This window comes from Ctenocephalides felis, unplaced genomic scaffold, assembly GCF_003426905.1.
Source record: "Ctenocephalides felis isolate EL2017-DRISC unplaced genomic scaffold, ASM342690v1 CF-g0.4_SCAFFOLD_00509, whole genome shotgun sequence".
Classification (NCBI taxonomy): domain Eukaryota; kingdom Metazoa; phylum Arthropoda; class Insecta; order Siphonaptera; family Pulicidae; genus Ctenocephalides; species Ctenocephalides felis.
This window is the reverse complement of record NW_020536663.1, coordinates 7,731-31,958: the sequence shown is the minus strand read 5'-3', so window position 1 is coordinate 31,958 and position 24,228 is coordinate 7,731. Positions and strand designations below refer to the sequence as shown.

Here is a 24,228-nt window from a genome sequence, read left to right as displayed (position 1 = left end):
CCTGGCTCTAAACTACCTCTCTGCCACCAATTACTGAGCCACAGCAACGCGTGGCCGGGCTAGCTAGTATTTTTTATATATTATATAATTATACTATCAATTAAACTGAAAATCGGGATAAAAAGTATCCCATGTTTTTCTTCTGGCTCTAAACTACCTCCCTGCCAAATTTAATCTAAATCGGTTCAGCCGTTCATGAGTTATAATTGTTATAACATAAAGCGATCCTCTTTTATATGTATAGATAAATGCATATTGCGGAACATTTTTTACGCATCTGGTTTTGAAGATTTGAAATGTAAATCATTGCCCACACTAATAAATAATCGCGCCAAAATTTAATTTTCTGCAAGGATCGCAACATTTCGTATTTCTTTCCAGTTTTGATCGTCGCAACAGTTGCAGGTATTTGTAGTAAGTTTAAGTATAATAGTTAGTAAGTTTACGTAGTTAAATTTTAAATAAGTGAATATGGAAGTAAGTTCTCTTAAAAATGAATTTCAATTATTTAATTTAAATAATTTTATTTTAATTTAATTTTGTGTTTATTTTATTTTAATTTAAATATTAGAAATAATCAGTTATAGTTTTTTTTTTTTAAATAAATTTCAAAATTGGTACCATTATATTTGATAGTGTTCATGGGATATAGTGATTTTTTTAAAAGAGGGTTCATGCGGACATGTGCCCTGATCATGGCCTGTATAATGAGGAGAGACGACTATGTATTTATGGTAGCAGGCTATAAACTAAATAAGATGCTGAAGGCGTGCGAGCCTCCATCTTTTAGAGATTACTCTGAATTGAAAGCTAAATTTGTGAGAAGCACCACCGATTATAAAAACGTGAAGAAGTATGTAAAAAGAACTCAAAATCAATCGAGTATTGAGAGCTCAGACGATAACACTCTGACCTCTACCCAGAAAAGGAAAAACCAGCGCGAGCAGAAAGGTATGTTATTTATATTTTTATTACACCGAATTAAACAAAATAATTTATGTTAATATTGTAACGACAATTGGTATTGTCGTCAAAAGGGTTGCATAACCACCAGTGCAATGGGACTCCCCCACCTACGTCTACTAGGGTGCCTGCAACATAAGGTCCAGTCTGGGGTTGAAATGAGGCATTAAGAATTGTATCATCCTCTGAGGAGGTCAGTGGGTCCACGCGCCAGGCGCTGGACCCGCTTTGTGTATAGTGGTGTGTGTTGTGCCAGGAGAGGAGAACCCGTTCCAGCAAAGGTCAGATGTAATATTGTTTATAAGGCTATTCCCTCCGTCGGTATCCGTTATAAGTTATCCGTTTAGTATACTCCTTTATAGCTGTAATACTATACTCCGCTAGTATAGAAAATAATAATAATCTATCAGTACGTTGGAGTGGTTATAGAAGTCGGGTTAAGGAGTTGGTGTAACCCTTTCGTAACGGGGATGCAACGCTAGATGTAATATTTGGTAGTCGTTGCATATACCCTAAGAAAGGGGGCATCAACCCTCTTCTCGTCACAATCGAGGTAGCACATTCGATCTCCCCATAAACCCCCCTCACAAATTTTTGATATTTTTAATTATTAATTAATTTTAAGTAATTATTAATAAATTTTATTAAAAGCTAGGCGAGTCGCTCCCACTAGTTGCGCTTCCGTTATATGTAAAGATTTAAGAAAGTTGGTTGATGATAGACTACGTTTTCCGGTAAATTTAGTAAATCTAAAAATTAATTATTGCGTAAATATTGTGGAAATTATAATTGCATTCTCTATGTGTATTACTATTTGTGTTTATCTGTGTATTGTTATTGTGTACTTTTCGAGGAGATTTGATAGTTTATTGTTAGTAGAATTTTACTACGTTGAAAATATAAGTGACTTTTTTTTAATGTTTTGAGTATGGAATTTTAATAAATGTAATAAGCTAGTTTAATTTTATTAAACCAAATCTATTGTTTTGGCTGCGGTTTGCGTCGATGTTATGATTGTTTCCTAATATTTATTAAGATTAGTTCTAAAAAAGTAAATAAAATTATCGATTTAAAGTTATTAAATTTATTTAAAATTATTAAACTTATATTTATTTAACCTATTTAAGTTTTTTTTTTACAAAAAAAATGTTAGATGTCTTATCATTCATTTTTTAAATTCGGATATAGTTTAATTATGGTGTTCGTTCCATTTTTATTTTCTCTGGTTATAAGAATATAAAATATGTTAGATGTACTATTTTTATTTTAGAATTGGATTTATTTTAATTGTTGCGTTCGTTCCATTTTGTTCCCCCTGGGTATATATATAAAAAAAACTCGGTCAAACATTCATATCAATTTCAATTTCTGTAAAGTTATATATATATCGTCAAACAGTTTTCGAGTCGTTTCAAGTATTTTGTTTTGATAGTCTAGTTCGAAAGATTTTAAATACATTGCCCAGCAAAATATATTGCGTTTTCTTCGTAAAACGCTTGACCTAATGCCACACACAAATCGTTTTTTTTCTGTCTTCGAAAACAGACATTAATAGCTAAATATTTTGTTTCACTAATTTCTCTAATATTTTGGTCGATATATTTATGCAAAGAGCCTAAATATATCGTCATGGGTCCTTTTTTTTCTTTGGTGACACTCGAACACCGCGCCACAGGGCGCCGGTCGCCGGCGAAGTCCGTCGGGCACCGGTCGCCGGCGAAGCCCGTCGGGCGCCATCCAGTTACGGGATCCATCCCGCTGACATAGCTTATCTAGCCACAAGATCCTCCTTGCTGATAAAGCATATTTTTAACTATATAAGTAGCAAGATCTCTACATTCGAGGAGGATAATCTTTGCCAGTACTTACACCAGTTCAGTTATATAATTATATTGTAAAATTCAGTTATTTTATATATTTTATTGTAATTTCAAGAAATAAAGTTTTTTTTTTATTTTATTCTCGAATAACGAGTATAAAATTGGCGCAGTCGGTAGGATTGAATTCGGGATCGTCTATCGCAGATATCCATTGATTTCAATCATTTAGAATTCGGAACCAATAATTAGTAATAGAAATTGTGGGATTGATTTTGGAAAGGTCTACCGCAGGATTTCCAATCAATTCAAAGGTGATTGTAATTCATAGTGTGCAAAAGTGCAACATAGTAATTAATATTCAAGTGGAAAAAATATATTGTGTAAAAAGTGCGAAGAGGAAATTCGCCGAAACATCCTGAACTGGTGAGTGAAAAATTGTAATTGATAGTAAAATTGCCATCCTCCCTTATCCTTCAATCGCTGGAGATAAGAAAGCAATTTTTACAGTTTAAATTTTTCTTAATTAATTAATTGATTAAATAATATATATACAAATTTATTTTATTTTTGCATTCCATTGAAACATAATTCCACGTACGCAAATTAGTTTATGGAAAGTGGTATTGATTTTATAGAGAACTTAGCAAACTCATTAGCAAATATGTCCCTTCAAAACATTCCCAAATTTGATCATATATTGATCGACACTATTCCAAAATTTGGCGGTAACCCCGCAGAACTAAATTCATTTATTTCAAGAGTTAGGGAAATCAAGAATAGGTATCATGACAGTAGTAACCCGACATGTATACAGAACGAAATTATTAGAAGCGAGGTTCTTTCGAAACTATATGACAATGCTAAATATGCGATAGAAATTGCCAATGCTAGAGAAATAGATGATATAGTTAGGGTACTAATATCAAAATTTTCAGACCGTAGAGATGATATATCTTTAACTTTTGATCTCCATCATATGAGACAATTTCCAAATGAAACCGTTTATCAGTTCTATGAAAGATTTCAAAATTTGATTACAATTTATAATAATTATATATACTTACACCTTACAAACAAAGAAATCATCCTAGATAGATGCAACAACTTCCAAAAAAGTGCCTTGGTCGTATTCATAGCACACGTTAAACAGCCATACAGTTCACTTCTCAGAAGTCGTGACGTTTCGTCATTAGAAGAAGCTTTAAGGATTATAGAAAAAGACGACTATGTTAGTTGTGTTAGAAATGACTCAGACCACTTTAGATACAATAGTAAAAGAAATAGTAAACCACAATGTTATCAGAAAAACGGCTCCAATTTTGCACTTCCTAGAAATTCAAATACGGCAATTCCAAATTATATGAGACAACATCATTCCAACCACATTTTTATAATCCACAAATGTCCCAACCAAATAACTTCCAACCAAAACTTCCAACCAAATAGTTTCCAATCAAATAACTTTCAGGCAAACCAAATGACTCAACAACCATTACGACCTAACCAACAAAATTTCCTATTTCCAAATCAAACAAACAATACAACAAAAGGATCTGACTGGACACCTATGAGTGGCGTATCAACCATTAACTCCGCAAATAACAAACGACGACAACATAACAGACTCTACAATTTAGAAAACATTGATTTAGAACAAGATTCATACTCTGACGAACCACATGTGGATTTTCAAACGGACGAACAACGACAAAATCAAACATAGTTGAATTTCACAGTTTTCAAAATTATTCTCTTCCTTATATTCAAATAAGTAATCCAGACCTAAAAATTTTAATTGATTCAGGCTCAACAAAATCATTTATTTGCCCAGAGATTGCTAATAGATATTTCAAAAATTTTATTTATTCTGACCCCTGTACAATAAAAACAGCTCTATCAACGCACACAGAAAATTTTGCATGCAACATCCCAAGCTTCAATGAATTCCAAAATAATGAAAATCTTTCATTCCAATTCTTAGCCAAATAGATCCAAAATTAAATGAAAAAAATGTTGAAGTATGAAGTATAAAGTATTCATACTTTGCATCCGCTTCAAATTTGATATTTGGTTAATAATGTAAATCCAGGGCTGTTTCTTCTATTTGGTCGAAAACTACTTTGAGTAGTTCACAATCATAAAGACATAAATGTCCTTGACTAGATTGGAACCAACTTCTATTTGGATTTTTCAAATAGTTTGGCATAATAAAGCCATCGAATCATTGCCATCACAATGATCATTATAAATCAAATTTCCTTTTTCATTGTCATGTGTGATTTTTCAACAAATAAACCAAGAAAATTGTAATGTAAATAAATCATAATTACTGACACTATCAAAATCGAAATTGTATATGAAATACCGTGTATTATACACTAAATCCTTGTGTTATGCACTTGTCTCAATCAAAGTTAATTCCTTCCATGGCATGTTATATGCTCATGTTATTTTACGTAGGTTATTTTACCTATGCTCTCTTCAAATATTCATATCGTCTGTCATATTGAGATAAATGAGTAATTATAGTAAATATTAATCATATTGTTACTATCTTGTTTTACTTCCAAAAATACTTAATTGTTCTGGTTCCAATAGATTCGCAATTTCGTTATTATATTATCGTTAGTTATTGTTGAACCTCAATAACAGTGCTTTGACTTCAATTCATTCATTATCTCTTGTTTCATGTACGTGATAATTTTTCATTCCATTTATAATACTCCTATTACCATAATCTATCATCTGAACATTTCCTATTATTTTCTTTATTATTAATTTTATTTTATTTTCTTAATTATTTATTTTAGTTCCAAATTTGTTTTGTCAGCATTCAACAAATAAAGTTTCTTCGTGACTGCTAAATATTTTAACTAATTTTACATATTCAAAGACTAAATCACACATTATTTAGTTTTATTATCATAACATTGATTTCGAAAAAAATCACAATTCAAGAAACCTACCGACAAATTTACAATACATTACATACTGATTTACTAACGCGTTTGTTTTTTTAGATTTATTTTCGCTTAACAAGAAACTCATGAGCAAATAAAATTATATGTAATATAGCAGCACACGTAACTGAACTAAACAGCTCAATATCATTCGGACGATTTAAAAAATAACTTAAAAAATTTCACATTCTAACAATTTTCTAGATTTACTAAAACACGAGATGTGCTTTTTATGTAGTGGATTGGCATGCAACACTCTACCAAATAGAAATAAGAAATTTGAATATAAGAATATTTGAATATTCTTTAAATTCAAGATGTATAACTTGATGTTGCATTCTATAATTCTAGTATTCTAAATATGTTTTGGATTTTGAGTTCTCTACATGGTGCACCACTAGTACTACAACCTGGTAATACTTTAATTGCAAGTATTACCTTGATAAGATTTCCATTAAAAAATTTGTCATAAGAGTATTGTTTCACTCATCTTTAGTTGAATTTTGGACAAATAATGAAATTGTTCGCGCTATTTGTGACCAACAGATAATTCTCCATTAAGGTTCATAAAATGATTAAAGGGTGTAAGCCCCTTCCTAATACTGTAAAATACAAAAATTTTCACGGGGAGATGTGTAGCTACATCTTCAAATTATAAACTAATAAAAGTATATAAAGCGAGGGCAGAGGTCACATCTTGTGTTGATAGTGTATAAGAGAAAAACGAACAAATAGAGGATAGCCCCAATATAGAGAAAGGTACATTATTTAATATCTTTATACCATATCATTCAACAAAACATTCATGTTAATATTTATTGCAAAAGTGATATGTGAAACTGAACATGGAAAAGTAGAGGAGAGTCCCAATATGGAGATGGGTACATTATTTAAAGTTTATATATTTAAACTATTTATTAAAATCTTTTAAATTCCAATAAAAAAATCATTCGTCTCAATATATATGTCGCGACAAGTTGGATAGTATCATGAGTACTCTATCCAAATTATCATATGAAATTAATGAAATGAAGGAAGACATAAGGGAGCTGTTGTCATATAAGAGGGATTCCGGTCACAGGTAATTATGCAAAGTGAGATTTTTTTTGAGTAAACTTTTTTATTTTAATAAATTTCTAGAAGCATCTAGAAAACTAGAGCCGACAAAGGGAACATAACAGTGAGTTTAAATAAATCATCTTATTTAGAAAAAGTTTCCGCGCTAGTTGCTGATACAAAAACTTACTCCCCAGTTATCTCAGATACTACAGAACGTATAAACCGTTCTTTTCACAAATTCATCAGCGTTTTAGTCTCAAAAAATCAAATTTCTCCAGAAATTGTGCCTAGCCTCAAAAACCTACGTCCGTATAACCCCAAACTTTACGCAAAATACATAAACTTAACGTACCTTTCAGACCAATCGTTGCTGATTTGAATTCCCCGCTCTCAAAATTCTCCAAATTTCTCAACACCATACTTTCTTCAGTCACTGTTAAGTCCCCCTTTTTTGTAAAAAAAACTCCTTTGAATTGGTTAATAAACTCCGTGATATTGTACTTCCTGATAATTCTTTACTAGTGAGTCTAGACGTGATATCCCTCTTTACTAACGTTCCCCTACAATTAATTTTAGACGCTATCACAGCTAGATGGGACCAAATTTCATGTCATCCAACTATTTCATTACACTGGTTTCTTGATTCAATAAAATTTATAATTTCTAACACATATTTTGAATTCAACGACCGTTTCTATTTCCAAATTTTTAGCACACCTATGGGTTCTTCTACATCTCCAGCACTCGCTGAGTTATCTTTACAATATTTAGAGACCAAAGTGTTTAATTCTTGCAAATTAGATCTTCAATTTTATTACAGGTACGTAGATGACATTTTTACTTGTGTGCCGGTTAAAAACTTTGAACTTTTACTCCACAATTTTAATTCTTTCAATGAACATCTCTCCTTCACTTTCGAAAAAGAACAGAACAATTCCATCAGCTTTCTTGACGTCAAAATTATAAAAACCTTAGATAACCGTATCATCACAAATTGGTACCAAAAACCTACTTGGTCGGGCAGGTATTTAAATTTTCATTCCTATCACCCATCTAGCATGAAAATAGGTACTATAATTAATTTAGTTGACCATGCCATACTTCTCTCGGACAAACAATTTTCGTCTGCTAATTTATCGTTAATCCACACAACACTTATTAATAACTCTTATCCTCCTAATCTCATAAACTCTGTCACGTACAATAGACTCAAATTTCTCAATAATAACAATAATACCTCTTCTTCTTCCACCAAAGTCTCCAAAGACAATAACTTTATTGGTAATGTTTGTCTCCCGATTATTAAAGAACTCTTTCCCATTTGGAAAAAACTGTTCCACAAGGTCGACTTAAGATTAATTTGTAACGTAGACTTAACCCTTAGCTCCCATTTTTTCCAACCTAAAATCACCCACTAGTTTAGAACGCACATCAAATATTGTCTATAAATTAAAATGCAATGATTGTGATTCCATTTACATAGGTGAAACTGGACAGAATTTAATAAAACGACTAAAACAACATGATAATAACTCTAAAAACCCACGACAAAATCAAACCTTGATAACAGAACATATAAAAAATTTTAAACATTCTTTTGACTTTTATAACGCTAGTATACTTTATCACGAACGGAACATTATTCAAAGAAGATTTGCTGAATCTTGTCTAATCAGCATTTCTAAATCTTGCGTTAATAAATGCCATGATGCCTCCTTACTCTGTGAAAATTATCAGGTGATACTTAATAATATTTCCAAATTTGTTTCCTCTTAACCTACGTAATTCCGAACCTGTAAACCTACCCTTACGCGGTCCGATCCCGAACTTTGATTCTTAGCCTCTCACCCATACTTCGAAACACTGATTGTAAAAAAACCGCCAACTATTCCCTCAAACGGTCTCTTCAAATAATTTTTAAACACATGTTATTACAGCCTCGGGCTCGGTCACATACACTACGTTCTCTGTGCAAAATATATTGTATATTTCACAAATATTTTGCTATGCTCTGTTCAACAAAATAATAAAAACAAGTTGGTGTATATATGATAGTGCAAAATTATGTGCCTTGCGCTAGCTACTGATGTAAGACCATATTTATGTAAGTTAGCTTCGTTGTCTATATATGTGTATGTGTCTGTATTGCATATATATGTATGTATATATGTATATATGTATATATATATGTATATATGTATATAGATCTTATATATAAAATTCTTCTGTAACAATGTAAGTTTCATTAATCCTCCTAAACTATAATTCGGATTTTCATGAATCTTCCTGAACTTTGTTCGGGAAATTTTCTAGAATGTTTTGATTCATAGAAATATAGTCAGATTGTAGAAATAAATGGAAAAAATTACAAAAAACCGCTTATCATTGTTTGACCTTTAAAATATTTAAGGCATGGATTGACATTAAAAACAAATGACAACTGTCATTTGCCAAACATTTCTATTCACTTATAGGCTAAGGCAATATTAAAATATAATAAATTCATGATTATGAATAAGGAAAATGTAATGTCTACATTATTAATGCCGAAAAGCAGCTGAGATGTGCCAAAAATTAAATTAATATAAGATGCAAATAATATAACATGCGTCTGACGCGCACGGCGAATTGTGTTCTCAACGTACGCGTGGATTGCTTTTGCTTGCAATAATTTTATCTGCGCACTTTGCGAACTGATTTGCCGTACTAATTCGTGCAATGGGGACGAGCCATAAGTGATTGCGCTCAAACATATAAAATTTGCAGTCGTTTTGCCTCACTATACTAAGTAACAAAACAAAAAAAATTACTTATTCAAAAAATTATTTAGAAGTTTCACTGTGTCAAAAATTCATATGGTTGGCATTTTGTACGGAATATTTACTCATTGGAGCGCTTTGGGTCTGAACTTTTTTTACTGTTTTCCAATTCGTTTGGAATTTTGGAATTAGGCTCATCTTACTCTCAAGTTCAAAAATGAAAACAAATTATACTCCTTTGCACTACCCGGGGAGATGCCATTTCTTTTCAGTGGTGTAATAACGTTCGGTGTGGATAAAAAACTAATTATAAGAGAAAAATGTTTAATAATGTTTTTCAAAAAAGCAAATACTTTTCAAGTTACTGGCTACTGAAAATTTGTTTCTTTTTTGTGTTTTTCATCGTTTTTCGCTAATATCTTCAAAAATATACATTTTAACGAAAATCATGTAATGAACAAAATTATATCAATAAAAATCCTAATAAATCGCTATTTTACAGTGTTCTAGGAACAATATTAAGTTAATTATGAAAATGGGTTTTTATATTTCCCAGAATAAGCTTTAAAAGAAGTACTTCTGCGTGTAAATTGAGTGAGCTATCATGCAATTAAAAGACGCATACAATGTTTTTTTTTTCATTTAAATCAAATAGTTTATGAGTGCCATTTCCACCAAAAATTAAAAATAATCGTTTTCCATCTAGAATTAACTTGGTTTGAGAGAGTTATAATCCAATTAATGCGGGGGGTGGTGACGAAATGCAAATTGTTTTCACTTCTGAACTTCGATTAAGATTAGCTGGGCATACGCTTTTTTCCTCTCCATTTTTTATTGATAGTAGGTTGAATAGAGCACACGTGAACAAAATTTGACAAATTAATTCACTTCAAATATGAACTTAAGTAATAATGTATATTGAATTATTAGTGTGAAAAATGCAATTCAGATATTAAAATACTAAAGCCAGTTAAAATATGGTACGAAATTATAAAAATTGTAGGCAACATTATTGAAGCAATTATTTTGGATAGAAAAATCCAAGGTGATATTGTACCTTGATCGCGCATGCTATATATTAATTCTTTCTAAATTTGTTATACTTTTCAAAAGATTTCAATTTTCAACACGTGTATCTATGCTATGACAATAAATGCATGGTGATAAATTTGGAAAATCAATGTTTTAGCCGTGAATAAACAAAAAATCATTCATTTAAACATCCACATCTACAGGTATGTCTAAAATTATTGTATAACCCTTAAATTCAATAAAATAAATTGAGCTATTGGAAATAAATTTGTTCTATAAATCGCAGTGTATAATTTTTAATATATAATTTTATTGAATATATTTTAATATTTGTTAAAGGGATAATTAAAGTGTTAACTGTGGGAATTGAGAATAATCATTTTATTTGAAACAGTACTACATTTAACATCACTCATGTATTGGTGTAAATAGTAACTCGAAAAACAATGATTATTTTTAACTGAACGGTATAAATATTAGTATAGGATATTAAAAAAACGTAGAGGTGGGTACAGGACAACGTCTGTCGGGTCATCTAGTATATATATATATATATATGTGTGTGTATATATATACATATGTACATGTCCGTATATATATATTTACATATACGTATTAGTTGTATGTATATATGTATGTGTACGTGTTTGTACATGTATATCATACATACATGTTTGTTTGTGTGTATATTTATGTATATATATTACGCTTTTGTATGTTTGTATATATTTCTTTTTACTTTTCATTTCTCTTGTTAAGTATAATTTGTTTGTTAAGTATAATTTCTCTGTTAAGTATAATTGTGATTGTTATAATTATATTACTTATATCTATAGTTCTTTTTCCAATTTCTGTCATTTTTTCCTAGTTTATTTCAATTTTTCAATATTCATTCTGTAGATCCACTGATGATGACATAAAATACTATGTCGAAAGGTTTGGAAAGATTAAAGATTAACTTCTAAATCTTTGCTTTTTGTATGATGTATGCCCTTGAAGAACTTACTCATATATATCTATATACTAGCTGACCCGGCAAACGTTGTTTTGCTAAGTAAGGTATATTCTAAACAATTTCTAGAGAATCAAAAATATTAATACTTTTAGTGTATAAGAATGATGTGTTGTTTGAATGCTATATGCAATGAGGTATTATAAAAACAATAAACCCCATTAGTTTGTCTATATTTTGTCAATACAAACTGATGTATTAGTTTTATGCACTTTCTATAGAAAATATGGCATAATCCAATCAAGGTCTTTTTTGGTCTTTCGACTTATTGATTACGTTTCAAGTTTTTCAGATTCCTTTTGTATATAATACTACTGAGCTTTTACAAAATTTTGAAATTTATGCGAGGAGAAAGGAGAGAGCGAAAATTAATTAAGTATGGCTTCTTTGACCTAGTTTTTGAAAAGTTTCAAGTAACATTCGATGAATTGAAGTAAATTTAATAAAAAGTATATATGTAGAGCAGAGTGAGGCACAACGGTCCAATTTGACTTTGAGCAAATATTAATTATAATTTAAAAATCAAACCAATTATATTACAACAAATAACACATTTCAAACGAACAATTATCTCACTACGTTCAGTAAAACTGCCAGCTACTTCATAATTGTAGAAATGTGCTTTTTTTGCTGTCTTTCAAAAAATTGTTATCTAGACCTTTTTACCCCATAGACAGGGTAACTTGGAATGGCCAGGTGGCAAACAGATTTAATGTCTTATTTTAATTTTAAAGGTATTTTACAAAATAATTACACTTTTAACTAATGTTAAAAAACTATCAACGGAAGAAAATAAGTAAAGCCATAAGAATCAAGGTTATAGCTGGTTATACATCTTTTTCCCTCTACTTTCAAATATTGTTATTGAACAATGCCTAACTTTACTGGTTTTTGACACATCGGTGGTGGACCTTTTTAACCTCGGACCTTCATATATTACTATCTATTCTTCGATAAATTCTGGGAAATTATAACTGGGAAAATGTTATTCGACAAAATGTCCCTTTTATCTATACCAAATTTAGGTTCTGAATTTAAATAACATAAATAAAAAATAATATAACTTAGACAATATTTTATAAATACCAATGAGTATATAATTATACAAATGAGATCTTTCCGAGCACCGTGTTTGAGAAAATTATGCAAAAAGTGCATTTTCATATTAACATTTCAAAAAAGTTGATATTTTGAGTGTCTAGTAACACTTGCGGCCCGTTTACTAACGTTTTTGTATGTAAATAAAACTATAAACAAAACTACTTGCTACAAATTTATCATAATTAAATAATATTCGCGTAAAACATCCTATTAAACATAATCGAACATCATCTGTCAAAAACGTTTGCCATTTCACGGCTTAGCAACCGTCCATTGTTTTATTTAGATTACGCTTCTACAAAAATTTTCAAATTAAAAATGTAAAATGTCTACGCGGATTTAAAATAATTTCTCACCTTTTGGACTTTCTCTGGATTGGCACGAATTTTTCAAGACTAAGACTGGCCAAATCGATTCAGCCGTTTTTGAGTTTTATTCGGACATTTGAAAGAGATCCATTTTTATATATAAGATATATAAATCTCGTGTCACGATGTTTGTTCGCGATGGACGCCCAAACTACTGGACCGATTTTAAATTTTAATGGCTCATCGTGTACATATATATCCAACTTAGGTTATAGAAAATTTTGAAAAGTAAATTTGAAATATAAATATATAATTTTTATAAATTTATAAAAATTTTGACAGAAAATGACAAAAAAAAAACAAAACACTAAAATGACAAATGTCAAAATTAAAGGAAATTTGGATATATAATTTTTTAAAAAAAAATTGCTATTTCAAAAAATAAAATTCAAAAACATGTACATATATAGTAATATCCAACATTTATATCCAAATTTGATGAAATTCTACATTCAAAATCACTGTTTATAGTTTTAAATCTAATTAAAAATCAATGATTAAAAATTTAAATAAATGTTGACATGAACAAAAAATTAAATCTGTCAATATTTATGAAAATAATTATATAAATAGATTTACGATTTAGATTTATTTGATTAGCTTACCAAATTATTTCGGAAACCAAAACTTCATTAAAACCTTATAGATCAGAGATCACAATAAAAAAGCGGCATATTGAATTTAAAATGAATCGTAAACAAAATTTTGACATTTCACAAAAAAAAATTTAACGACTTACTTCAATAAAAAGCAAGTAAATTAATTATTCCAGTTATGTTATAGGCAATATTGCTTAACAAATTATAGATACAAAACAATATTGTAAAATAAATATTATCATATATTAAATTTCCACCAAAAAGGAAATATTTTGACATTCAAAAATTTAGGGCATATTGGATAAATGAAATTGACATTCACTATTTTTGAATTAAATTCAAATGTATAAAATCAAATATTTATATAAAAAATTGTATATTTAGATAATGGTAATGCGTTGATTCAGATTAAAATCAAATTTATTCATTAATTTGAAAAAAAAATGACAAACAAAATTAAAATAGACAAAACACTATGATGCGTTGGATTTAATTAAAAAATTAAATGTCATCTGTCAATATTTATGAAAATAATTATATAAATAGATTTATGATTTAGATTTAATTGATTAGCTTACCAAATTATTTCGGATACCAGAACTTCATCAAAACCTTATAGATCAGAGATCACAATAAAAAAGCGACATATTGAATTTAAAATTAATCATAAACAAAAATTTGACATTTCACAAAAAAAATGTTTAACGACTTCAGTAGGAAACAAATAAATTAATTATTCCAATTTATGTTATAGGCAATATTGCCAAACAAATTATGGATACAAAACATTATTGTAAAATAAATACTATCATTTTCGACCAAAAAGGAAATATTTTGACATTTATAAATTTAGTGCATTGAAGAGACGTTAGTAATGAATTTACTAATTAATGATTAAATGTAACCAATTTTTAATAACTTCTTGAGTAGATTAGAGTTTTATTTGGAATACTTAACGACGAGAATTGGAACATTTGTAGCTCTTCTGGAGGTGTGTGAAATCAAAGAATTTATTTAGATACAAAAATTTATTTAGCGCTTTATTATAATATTTTAGTTGTTACTTGTTCAAGAGTTCAGGACTAACTAACTTATATTTTTACATTTTTAAAATATTTCCAATATTTCTAGTTTTATGATAGCTCGCCGAAGGTACATGAGCTATCATAAACTTTTATTAAGGGTTGTCTGGCAGATGTACAAAATATTCGCAACATTTACCGTTACTTGGGATTATACATCGTTCAAATGAATTTACTTATGACTATTTTTTATAAATATAAAAAACACTATTCTCAACAGCATATTGAATATATGAAATTGACATTAACTATTTAAATTAAATGCAAAAGTAAAAAATTTGATATTTATATAAAAAATTGTATATTTAGATAATGATACTGCGTTGATTTAGACTAATCCATGATGCGAGTGAATTAATTTTGGAAGTATGAAATGTCAAATAATTTTGAAAATTATAACAAGTTTATAACTATTTGTCAGAAAGAATATATTTTATTACAAATTCATATCCATATCAAGCACCAAAGTAATAAATAATACTTATTAAATGACATATTATTTGTAGACAATATTTAATGAATATTTTAATTATATTTTTTGACATTTGCTAATTCAAAATAAATTAAAAATAATTGAAAACAATATCATAAATCGGATACTTATGGAAAAATATCAAATAAATATATTTAGGTTTCACTTGATTTCAAATAAAGAAAAAACTAATTGCTATGCCAAAATAGATAGTATATTCATCTAAAATTATAGTCTAAATATTACAATTTTGATAAATAATCATCCATTATTTTACAGTACGAAAATTAATAAAAAATTAATAAAAGTGCCAAAAATCAAACATTTTATAGATTTGGACTCGGATTTCTCAGAACTTTATCCATGTTAGTTTCAGGGATAGTATGAATATCAATTTATAGTCGAAAATTTATATGATATTATAGATCACAATAAAAAAGCAACATATTGAATTTAACATTAATCATAAACAAAATTCTGACAGTTCAAAAAAAATGAATTTTTAACGACTTCAATAAGATACAAATAAATCAATTATTCCAAGATATGTTATAAGCAATATTGGAAATCAAATTATAGATATAAATTATATCATATTATATTAAATTTCGAACAAAAAGGAAATATTTAGGCATTTAAAAATTTAGTGCATATTGGATATATGAAATTGTCATTCAATATTTTTAAATTAAATGCAAAAGTAAAAAATCTGATATTTATATGATATTATATTCTATAATCTGATATATAAAGTATTATATATTCAGATAATGGTACTGCGTTAATTCAAGCTAAAATCTAATTTATTCATTGATTAAAAAAATATTTCACTATTTGACATAAATAAAATTAAAATAAACAAAACACGATGATGCGTTGGAATTAATTATCAAAGTGTAAAGAAATTTGTGTAATAAAAATATAACTATTATTAATATATCATGTATTATTATAAGAACTTCTGCAAAGGAGCAAAATATTTTTTATGGCAAAACAGCGTTTGCCGGGTCAGCTAGTATATATATATATATATATATATATATATATATATATTAATTGTTTAATATGAACAAAACAGCACTCAGATTTGTTTAACACAACTTTATTTTATGATTACAGACGTTTCGAGACCATGGTGTGTCTCATCTTCAGTGTAATTTCAAAAACAGTTACTTATATACTACACATTCTTTAATAATTTATTTAAATTTCATTTAATTTTTGGTATACAAAAAACACATCTTACATCTACCGGGACATCATAGCTACAAAAAAATTTCTTCAAGATAACAAACAATTATTAGTGTGTAAGGCAGATAAAGGAAACATTTCAGTGGTTTTGTTAAAAGAGGAATATGATAAAGAAGCAAAGAAAATTCTCAGTGATGAATCTCTATATGAAGAATTGGCATCGGATCCGAACAACTATCACCATAGACAGGTTTTTAAATTTATAAATTTATTAGAGAAAAAGGGACATATTAATAATACCATATCATTAAAGTTAAAAGTACAACATCCTTTAACCCCAAAATTCTATTGCCTTCCAAAGATCCATAAACCTTATTGCCCATTTAGACCAATTGTTTCCTACATTGATTCGCCATACTATTTTTTAGCAAAATATTTTTCAGATATTTTAAAGAATGTCACCATAGATTCTCCATACCGTTTAAATAACTCTTTCCAGTTAATAGAACATATAAAACATAAAGTAATTCCTCCTGATTGTTCCTTTATGAGTCTTGACGTCATTAATTTATTTAATAATCTTCCGCATGATCTAATTATTACAGCTATAAAGAAAAGATGGATACAAATAGTTGAATTCACTTGTTTACCGATGGAAATTTTTATTTCAGGAATAGAATTACTTTTAAAAGCATCATATTTCACTTTTAATAAAAAATATTATACGATGAAGAGAGGTTGTCCAATGGGCAGCCCATTAAGTCCTGTTTTGGCGGATTTAGTATTACAAGATTTGGAAAATCATGTCTTAAATTCTTTACCTTCCAAACCTATGGTCTATTTCAGATATGTCGATGACACATTAATATTACTTAATAAAAAAGATGGCGGTGTATGTTATACAGACTGGTACAGAAAAGATAGTTGGTCCGGGAGATACATTAATTTTAATTCGCATGTTCCTCTCAATATAAAAATTTCTACCATTCTAAATCTTGTAGATCACGCTATTTTATTATCTGATCCCCTGTTTTATGATACAAACATAAAATTAGTTAAAACGATCCTACTTGGCAATAATTTTCCATATAAGTTAATTTGTCCAATTATTAAAAATAGAGTCGCAAAATTACTTGAACCTTTTGATAAGAAACCGGAAGAGCCTGGCAAAACAAGTGTTCCTGAAAAAACTTTTTCCATTAATTTTCCATATCTTGACAATAATTTTAACCAATTATCAAAAAGACTTTTCAAAAAACACAATATTCGTATTACTTTTTCTCCATTAAAACAATTAAAATTTTTATATTCCAAAATTAAAGATGAAACTCCATTAACAAAAAAGAAAGATATAGTTTATAAAGTAAATTGTTTGGATTGTAATTGCTCTTATATTGGCCAGACCTGCCAGAACTTAGAAAAGAGACTCAGGCAACATGAATTACAATGTGAAAAAATAGATAACAAAAAATTTAAAAGTACACTTGTGGATCATGCTAATATCAACAACCATAAGTTTGATTTTGACAATCCCCAAATTTTATTCCATGAGAAAGACTTATTTAAACGGAGCATGGCAGAATCAATGTTAATAGTTCGGACTAACAATAGCATAAATCTAAGAACCGACACAAATATTTTACATGACACTTATATAAACATCATTAATAATTTATAAAATTTTTTCATTTATCTTATTCTTTTCAATAAATTAATTTGTTTTTTCATTTTTATCGATTTTGTATGCGATAGCACTCCTTTTGTTTACATTATAATGATACCCTCTCTGTCTCCATCTATATAAGTACTTCAAATTTGTTTAGAATATTTCTGTAAGTGTTATACGAGTATGTTTCTTTAGTACTGTGTCAAGCATTGCAAGGAATAGTTGGTGTTTTTTGTATACCAAAAATTAAATGAAATTTAAATAAATTATTAAAGAATGTGTAGTATATAAGTAACTGTTTTTGAAATTACACTGAAGATGAGACACACCATGGTCTCGAAACGTCTGTAATCATAAAATAAAGTTGTGTTAAACAAATCTGAGTGCTGTTTTGTTCATATTAAACAATTAATATTCGTTCCACTCATATCATAAAATTCTATAATATATATATATATATATATATATATATATATATATATATATATATATATATATTAGGGTAATCCTTAAAATGGTCATTTCGAATTTCCTTGCTCCCAGGGATTCATCAAATGGTTCCAAATAGACAAAAAAACAATTCTCTGAAAGTTTTAGCTCTTAATATTAACGTTTAGATAGAGCGCAATTCAATCAAACTTTGTATGCAAAGAGCATGGAATTTTTTTTGAAAATATAAAAAAAATGTTTTAGGTTCAACTTAGCGACAAATGAATGAGTTTTATTTATTCATTTGTTCGCTAAATTACATCTAAAAAACATCTTCAAAATTTTTGAAAACTTTTCCATGCTATTTCCATACAAAACTTTGATTGAATTGCGCTCTATCTAAACGTTAATATTAAGAGCTAAAACTTTCAGAGAATTGTTTTTTATCTATTTGGAACCATTTTATCCCCTAGGAGCAAGGAAATTCGAAAATGACCATATTAAGGACCACTCTCATATATATATATATATATATATATATATATATATATATATATATATATTTTGAAATATGTGAGTTTGGTGTTGATATTATATTTTGATAGGTTATTTAAAATCGGGCAGTAACACCAAGTAAACTTGGTGTTACTGCCCGATTTTAAATAACCTATCAAAATATATATATATATATATATATCTTCAACCTCGGTACGGTCAACATCTAATTCTTGCTCTTTACTTTTTATTTATTTTACCTGAATTTACCGTTAAATCTCGTTATTTTTGTAGTTCTTTATACCTGCGCGAGCGTTTTTCCACTACCTTAAGTTTATTTAATTTGTGATTTGTGAATTTATTTAAATGTTTTATATCTTTTTATTTTAATTTTTAAATAGTTAATTGCTCAATTTATTTAGTTTCTTTTTCTAGTTCACTTATTTCTTAATAAATATTTCAAAATGGTTGTTACACGGAGCTAGGTGCCAAGTCAGTCTTTAGATGCAAGTGTCTCAGTTTTGGACGACTCAATCGATTTCAATTCTAGTATTCTTTGTTTGACATTGTCTACATTTACAATATCTTGTTCACGAAAGAGATATTAGGCTTACAAAAGAATTGTCTGAGGTTAAGTTAGGGAACCAGAATCTTCAGCTCAGGATTACTGGTGTTAGTTCCGTATTAGGGAATATGAGCTCTTCAGGGTCAGTTTTCAAAGAGTCGTCCACATTTTCACGTTCTTTTTCAAAACTCTGTAGTGAGAGTTAAATTTGCGCTAAGAATTAAATCAGCGATAGAGAATGGCGAAATAAATAAAATAATTAAATATATTAACCAGGTATGTCTAGAATTTATTTTATGCGCAAATTCAAGAGCAAACAAACAAATAGAAATATTTTGGTATGTTACCAAAACACAAGAGTATTCGGAGAAAAGTTAACTTACAGTATCTTACAACTTGGAGCAGTTTTTATGATATCTTATATGTTATCGAATCTTGGCTTAAATACAGTACAACAGATGGAGAAATAATAAAACTTTTAAAATATATACATGTGGCAGAGATAGCATTGATGATAAGAGTGATAGGGGTAGAGGTGTAGAGGTGTATTTATAGCAGTAAAAAGATACGTAATGAATTTTAAGTTACCAAGTAGTATTCAGCAAAACGAATGTAACTGACTGATCTATGAAGAATTTGCCTCTCTAAACTGCCATCAACTGAACCATATCTCAAACTTCAATACTATGTTTCTATACCAGCAGATTTCTAATTCAACTGCGTGCCCGGCTACAAGGGTCTCGGCGAAGTTTTTATGTCGGTTCAGTATGTTCAGTGAGTGTTGTGAATTGTGCGTCGAAGCTACGATTCTAAGCGAGTTACAACAATTTAGTAATCCAGATGAGATGTTGCAGACCCCATTCAATCCATTTCACAGGAGAAATTAAAGCTGATGCAGTCTAATTTACAGGAGAAATTGGACCTGATGCAGCACAGTTTACAGGAGGAAAGACCTCACTCTTGATGATGACATTGAAATGAACCAATCTAGATCAACGGGCGATGAGGTTCTACAGTGCAAGGGACATCATTATGCGCACGAGTTGCCGCACATGACTAGTATTCAATATGCAACAAGAAAGCCCAAGAACAGGGAAAGACTAATATTATTCAATAATTATACGTATTCACGGAAAACGACATAGAATATTAGATCTTATTGAATAATAACGAAAGGTAATAATATAATAGAAATATCAAGAAATTATAACAACCCACGTGTACGTGTACTATGAATACCTTACATATGGAATGGTCCAAAAGGACCTAAAATTGTTTGTTCCAGTTATTGCCTTCAAACATAGTAATTATCCTAAATAATTTACAAGCATTCACCACTCGACAAAGTAGTCAATGCTCAGCTCCAGCCACAGTTTATGTTATAAGATTATTATTTCAATATTTTGTAATTTTATTTTGTTAATATTCTATTCATTATTTAATTTAGATTTTTGTTTCTAGATTTAATTTTTTTGCTCTTTACTCAAAGAGCAAGGATGGTAAGTTTAAAACTGCTTTCACGATTCAATGCTCCCATTTTCATTTTAAACGTATGTCATATGGTTTAAAAAATGCCCGAGCAACATTTCAACGGTTGATGAATTCTGTCTTGTTTGGGTTGCAAGGAATAAAATGTTTCGTCTACTTAAACGATATTGTTATTTACTCAAATACTCTTGAGAAACATTTTTAAAGAAAAAGTGGCATAAAGCCCGATAATTCAAAAATTGATAGTCATAAATTTTCCTCTTCCGAAATCGCCAAAGGAATTAAAATAATTTCTTGGATTAGCAGGTTACTATCGAAGGTTCATCGAAAACTTTTCCAAGATTTCGAGACCTTTGAGCGAACTTCTGAAAAATTATTAAATATTCATAGTTTTACGATACCCGAATTTCCAACAGACTTTCGATGTAACAACTGACGCCTCTGGTATTGGCGCGGATTTATCACAAGGGGACATTGGTGAGGATTAGTCTGTTGCGTTTGCTAGCAGAACGTTAAACAAGGAAAAACTATTTCACTGTAGGAAAACTATTTCACTGTCGAAAAAGAATTATTAGCTGTTGTTTGAGCAGTGCGTCAGATTTGTTTAGAAAACACGTTATTTTGTATAGATTCGCCTAAGAACTTTAGTGGTAATAATACATTTTTCAATAATTTTAAGATAAAATTTAACCATATTAATGAACTAGTTACTCAACGTAGAGAAGTAGGAGATGTAGCGTATATTAAGTTTAATGATAGATATTATGTTTTTTATTTAATAACCAAATTAAGAGAACCAGATTTAGCCACTTACGAAATTTTATTTAAATTGCGAGAGCTATGTTTATTAGAGTTAGATTTAAAAGCTCTGGCCTTACCTTTAAAATAAATGGAGGATAGGCTAGAGCAAAGCGAGATTAGATCTATGTGGATAAATATGTTTTAATTTAAATTTCGCGCTTCTATTTGTATGGCCTCCCCACTACCGGGCGAAGCGTCGATCATCTTGCGCTAGGTTTAGAGTTTAGACTATGCTTTTGTACAAGATATACGCTCTCTTCTATAGAAACAACCTAACCTGTAACATCGTGTATATTGAGTGATCTCTAATTATCTATTAAATTCCACTGTGCATAGTGTTTGTTTAACTTTTGTACCATAAGTTTTGGTCCTTCACACGGATTTTAAGAAAAAACCATCATTGAAATTTGGTATAAAAGAATGTCGAATTTGCTGGTAATTTGGTGTTGAAGCCGAGTGGAATATCGAAACGTGAAACTATTCACAATAATCAAAGGTATCAATATCACTCAATCACGTCAGGAGAAAAGCAATTATCGTTGATCTGAGTGGATGGACTCAGATTCAATTTGAAAGGAGGTTACATACAAGAGGTACTAATATTTGCCATCGCTGTCGCTCGTGTTAATGGGGTCATCTGAGAGCATCAAGATCTTACATTACTTGATGTTATCCTGTCCAGACCGTGAAACACCAGGCACAAGAAGCAGTATAGAGGTCAAGGCACCACGTGTTGTGAGGTTAGGATATTCATTACATACACATCAAGGTTTGGAGCAACGGAGTCTGTATCATCTACGAGATCTACGATTATCGGATGTTATCCTTCCCGAGGTTATGTACTAGCATTAAATTAATTATAATTAGTTGTTACTGATCACCATTGGATACTTGTTAATGTCATAGGGTGAATTCAGGCACTTAATGCACAATTCTTAGCTTATTATTTGCTTTGGCGGAATTGGATTGCAAATTATACTTTTATACTATATTTACTTAGTTATATACTATTAATTTAGCAGACTACATTGAGTATTTGGAAGTCATCTGCTTTTAACTTATTGAGATAGCTTACATATACTGAAACATGGCTGATATAGGTTCTTTAATTGTGAAACATAACACTGTAAAGGCTCATTTTGATACTATATTTGAATTTGTAGCTTCGGGTCAGAATGATAGTAACATTGAGGCATTAAAAAAAAGGAAACAACATTTAGTAGAACTATGTCATCAGTGGGAGACTAATTATATAGAGTTAGAGGTGGCCCAACCTGGGGAGTTTTCGAAAGAATACGAGTATTCTGATAGGCATTTGGATGTCGCAATTGGATGCTCTCACAAATAATGGTACCCCCTCACCTCCTAAGGCTGTAGATAGTCATTCTGTGTTAGATGTAAAGCTACCTGATATCACCTTACCAAAATTTAATGGTGATTATAGTGAGTGGACACAGTTTATAGATTTATATAATTCATTCATTCACAGTAATACCAAATTACCTCCTGTGACTAAGTTGCACTATTTAAAGGGAGCTCTGTTATCATCTGCTGCAAAATTAATTTCATCACTAAACTTAAGTAATGAAAATTACATGGTCGCCTATGATCTTTTATGCAAAACGTATGATAATAAATATTTAATTCTGAATTCACTTTTGCAGCAGATTGATAACATAGCTCAAGTACACAGATGTACGCATGAATTCTTAGGCAATTTCTTGTGCAGCGCTAGGCAGCAGGTACATGCTCTTTTGGCAGCGTATGATCCAACAAAATACTGGGATCTCATCCTGTTGTATATGTTAAACAAGAAGGTGGATAGCAGCACTAGAATGGCGTGGAATTTAGCTAGGAATGGGAATGTGCTTCCAACGGTCAGTGAATTTTTTTCGTTTTTAGAATCAAGAGTATGTGCGTTGGAAAACTCTTTTAAATTAGAAAATAAGGCTAGTCAGGAAAGCATTAGTAACATAAGATATTTTTAATTTTGATGTAAGTTATTTGTCTGGACTGTCTATATCCGCGTCGATGATTTTATTTATGGGTCTGCAAAATGCCTTCAGATAATTTCAAGGAATCATCCTTCTCGGATATATTAAGTCCAAGAAATCATCCCCCGTAGATGTACAAATTAGTGTAACCCGCCTCTTACGGGCGGGGCTAATATTGTTAATTTTTATTTTTAATAATTTTTATTCAGTATAAGTTCAGAGCTCAGCATAGACACACTAACTATCTGATGCCATTATATTCACCATATTCTTTTTATAATAAATATATTAATATCAAACGTCGCCTTTTACTTAAATAATCACCGATCACACCAGTAGTTAAATTATTGAACAAATTTAAAAGTGTAATGG

The 24,228-nt window shown here is 29.6% G+C and overlaps 1 protein-coding gene across 1 annotated transcript; it reads left to right on the top strand.

Annotated features, from left to right (window-relative positions):
* Positions 1-23,181: 23,181 nt before the first annotated feature.
* Positions 23,182-23,739, top strand: LOC113365674 (the record flags this gene model as incomplete). Its single annotated transcript, XM_026607192.1, has 1 exon — positions 23,182-23,739. A coding segment is annotated over exon 1 (558 nt), but the record flags the coding sequence as incomplete, so codon positions are not given.
* Positions 23,740-24,228: the final 489 nt, after the last annotated feature.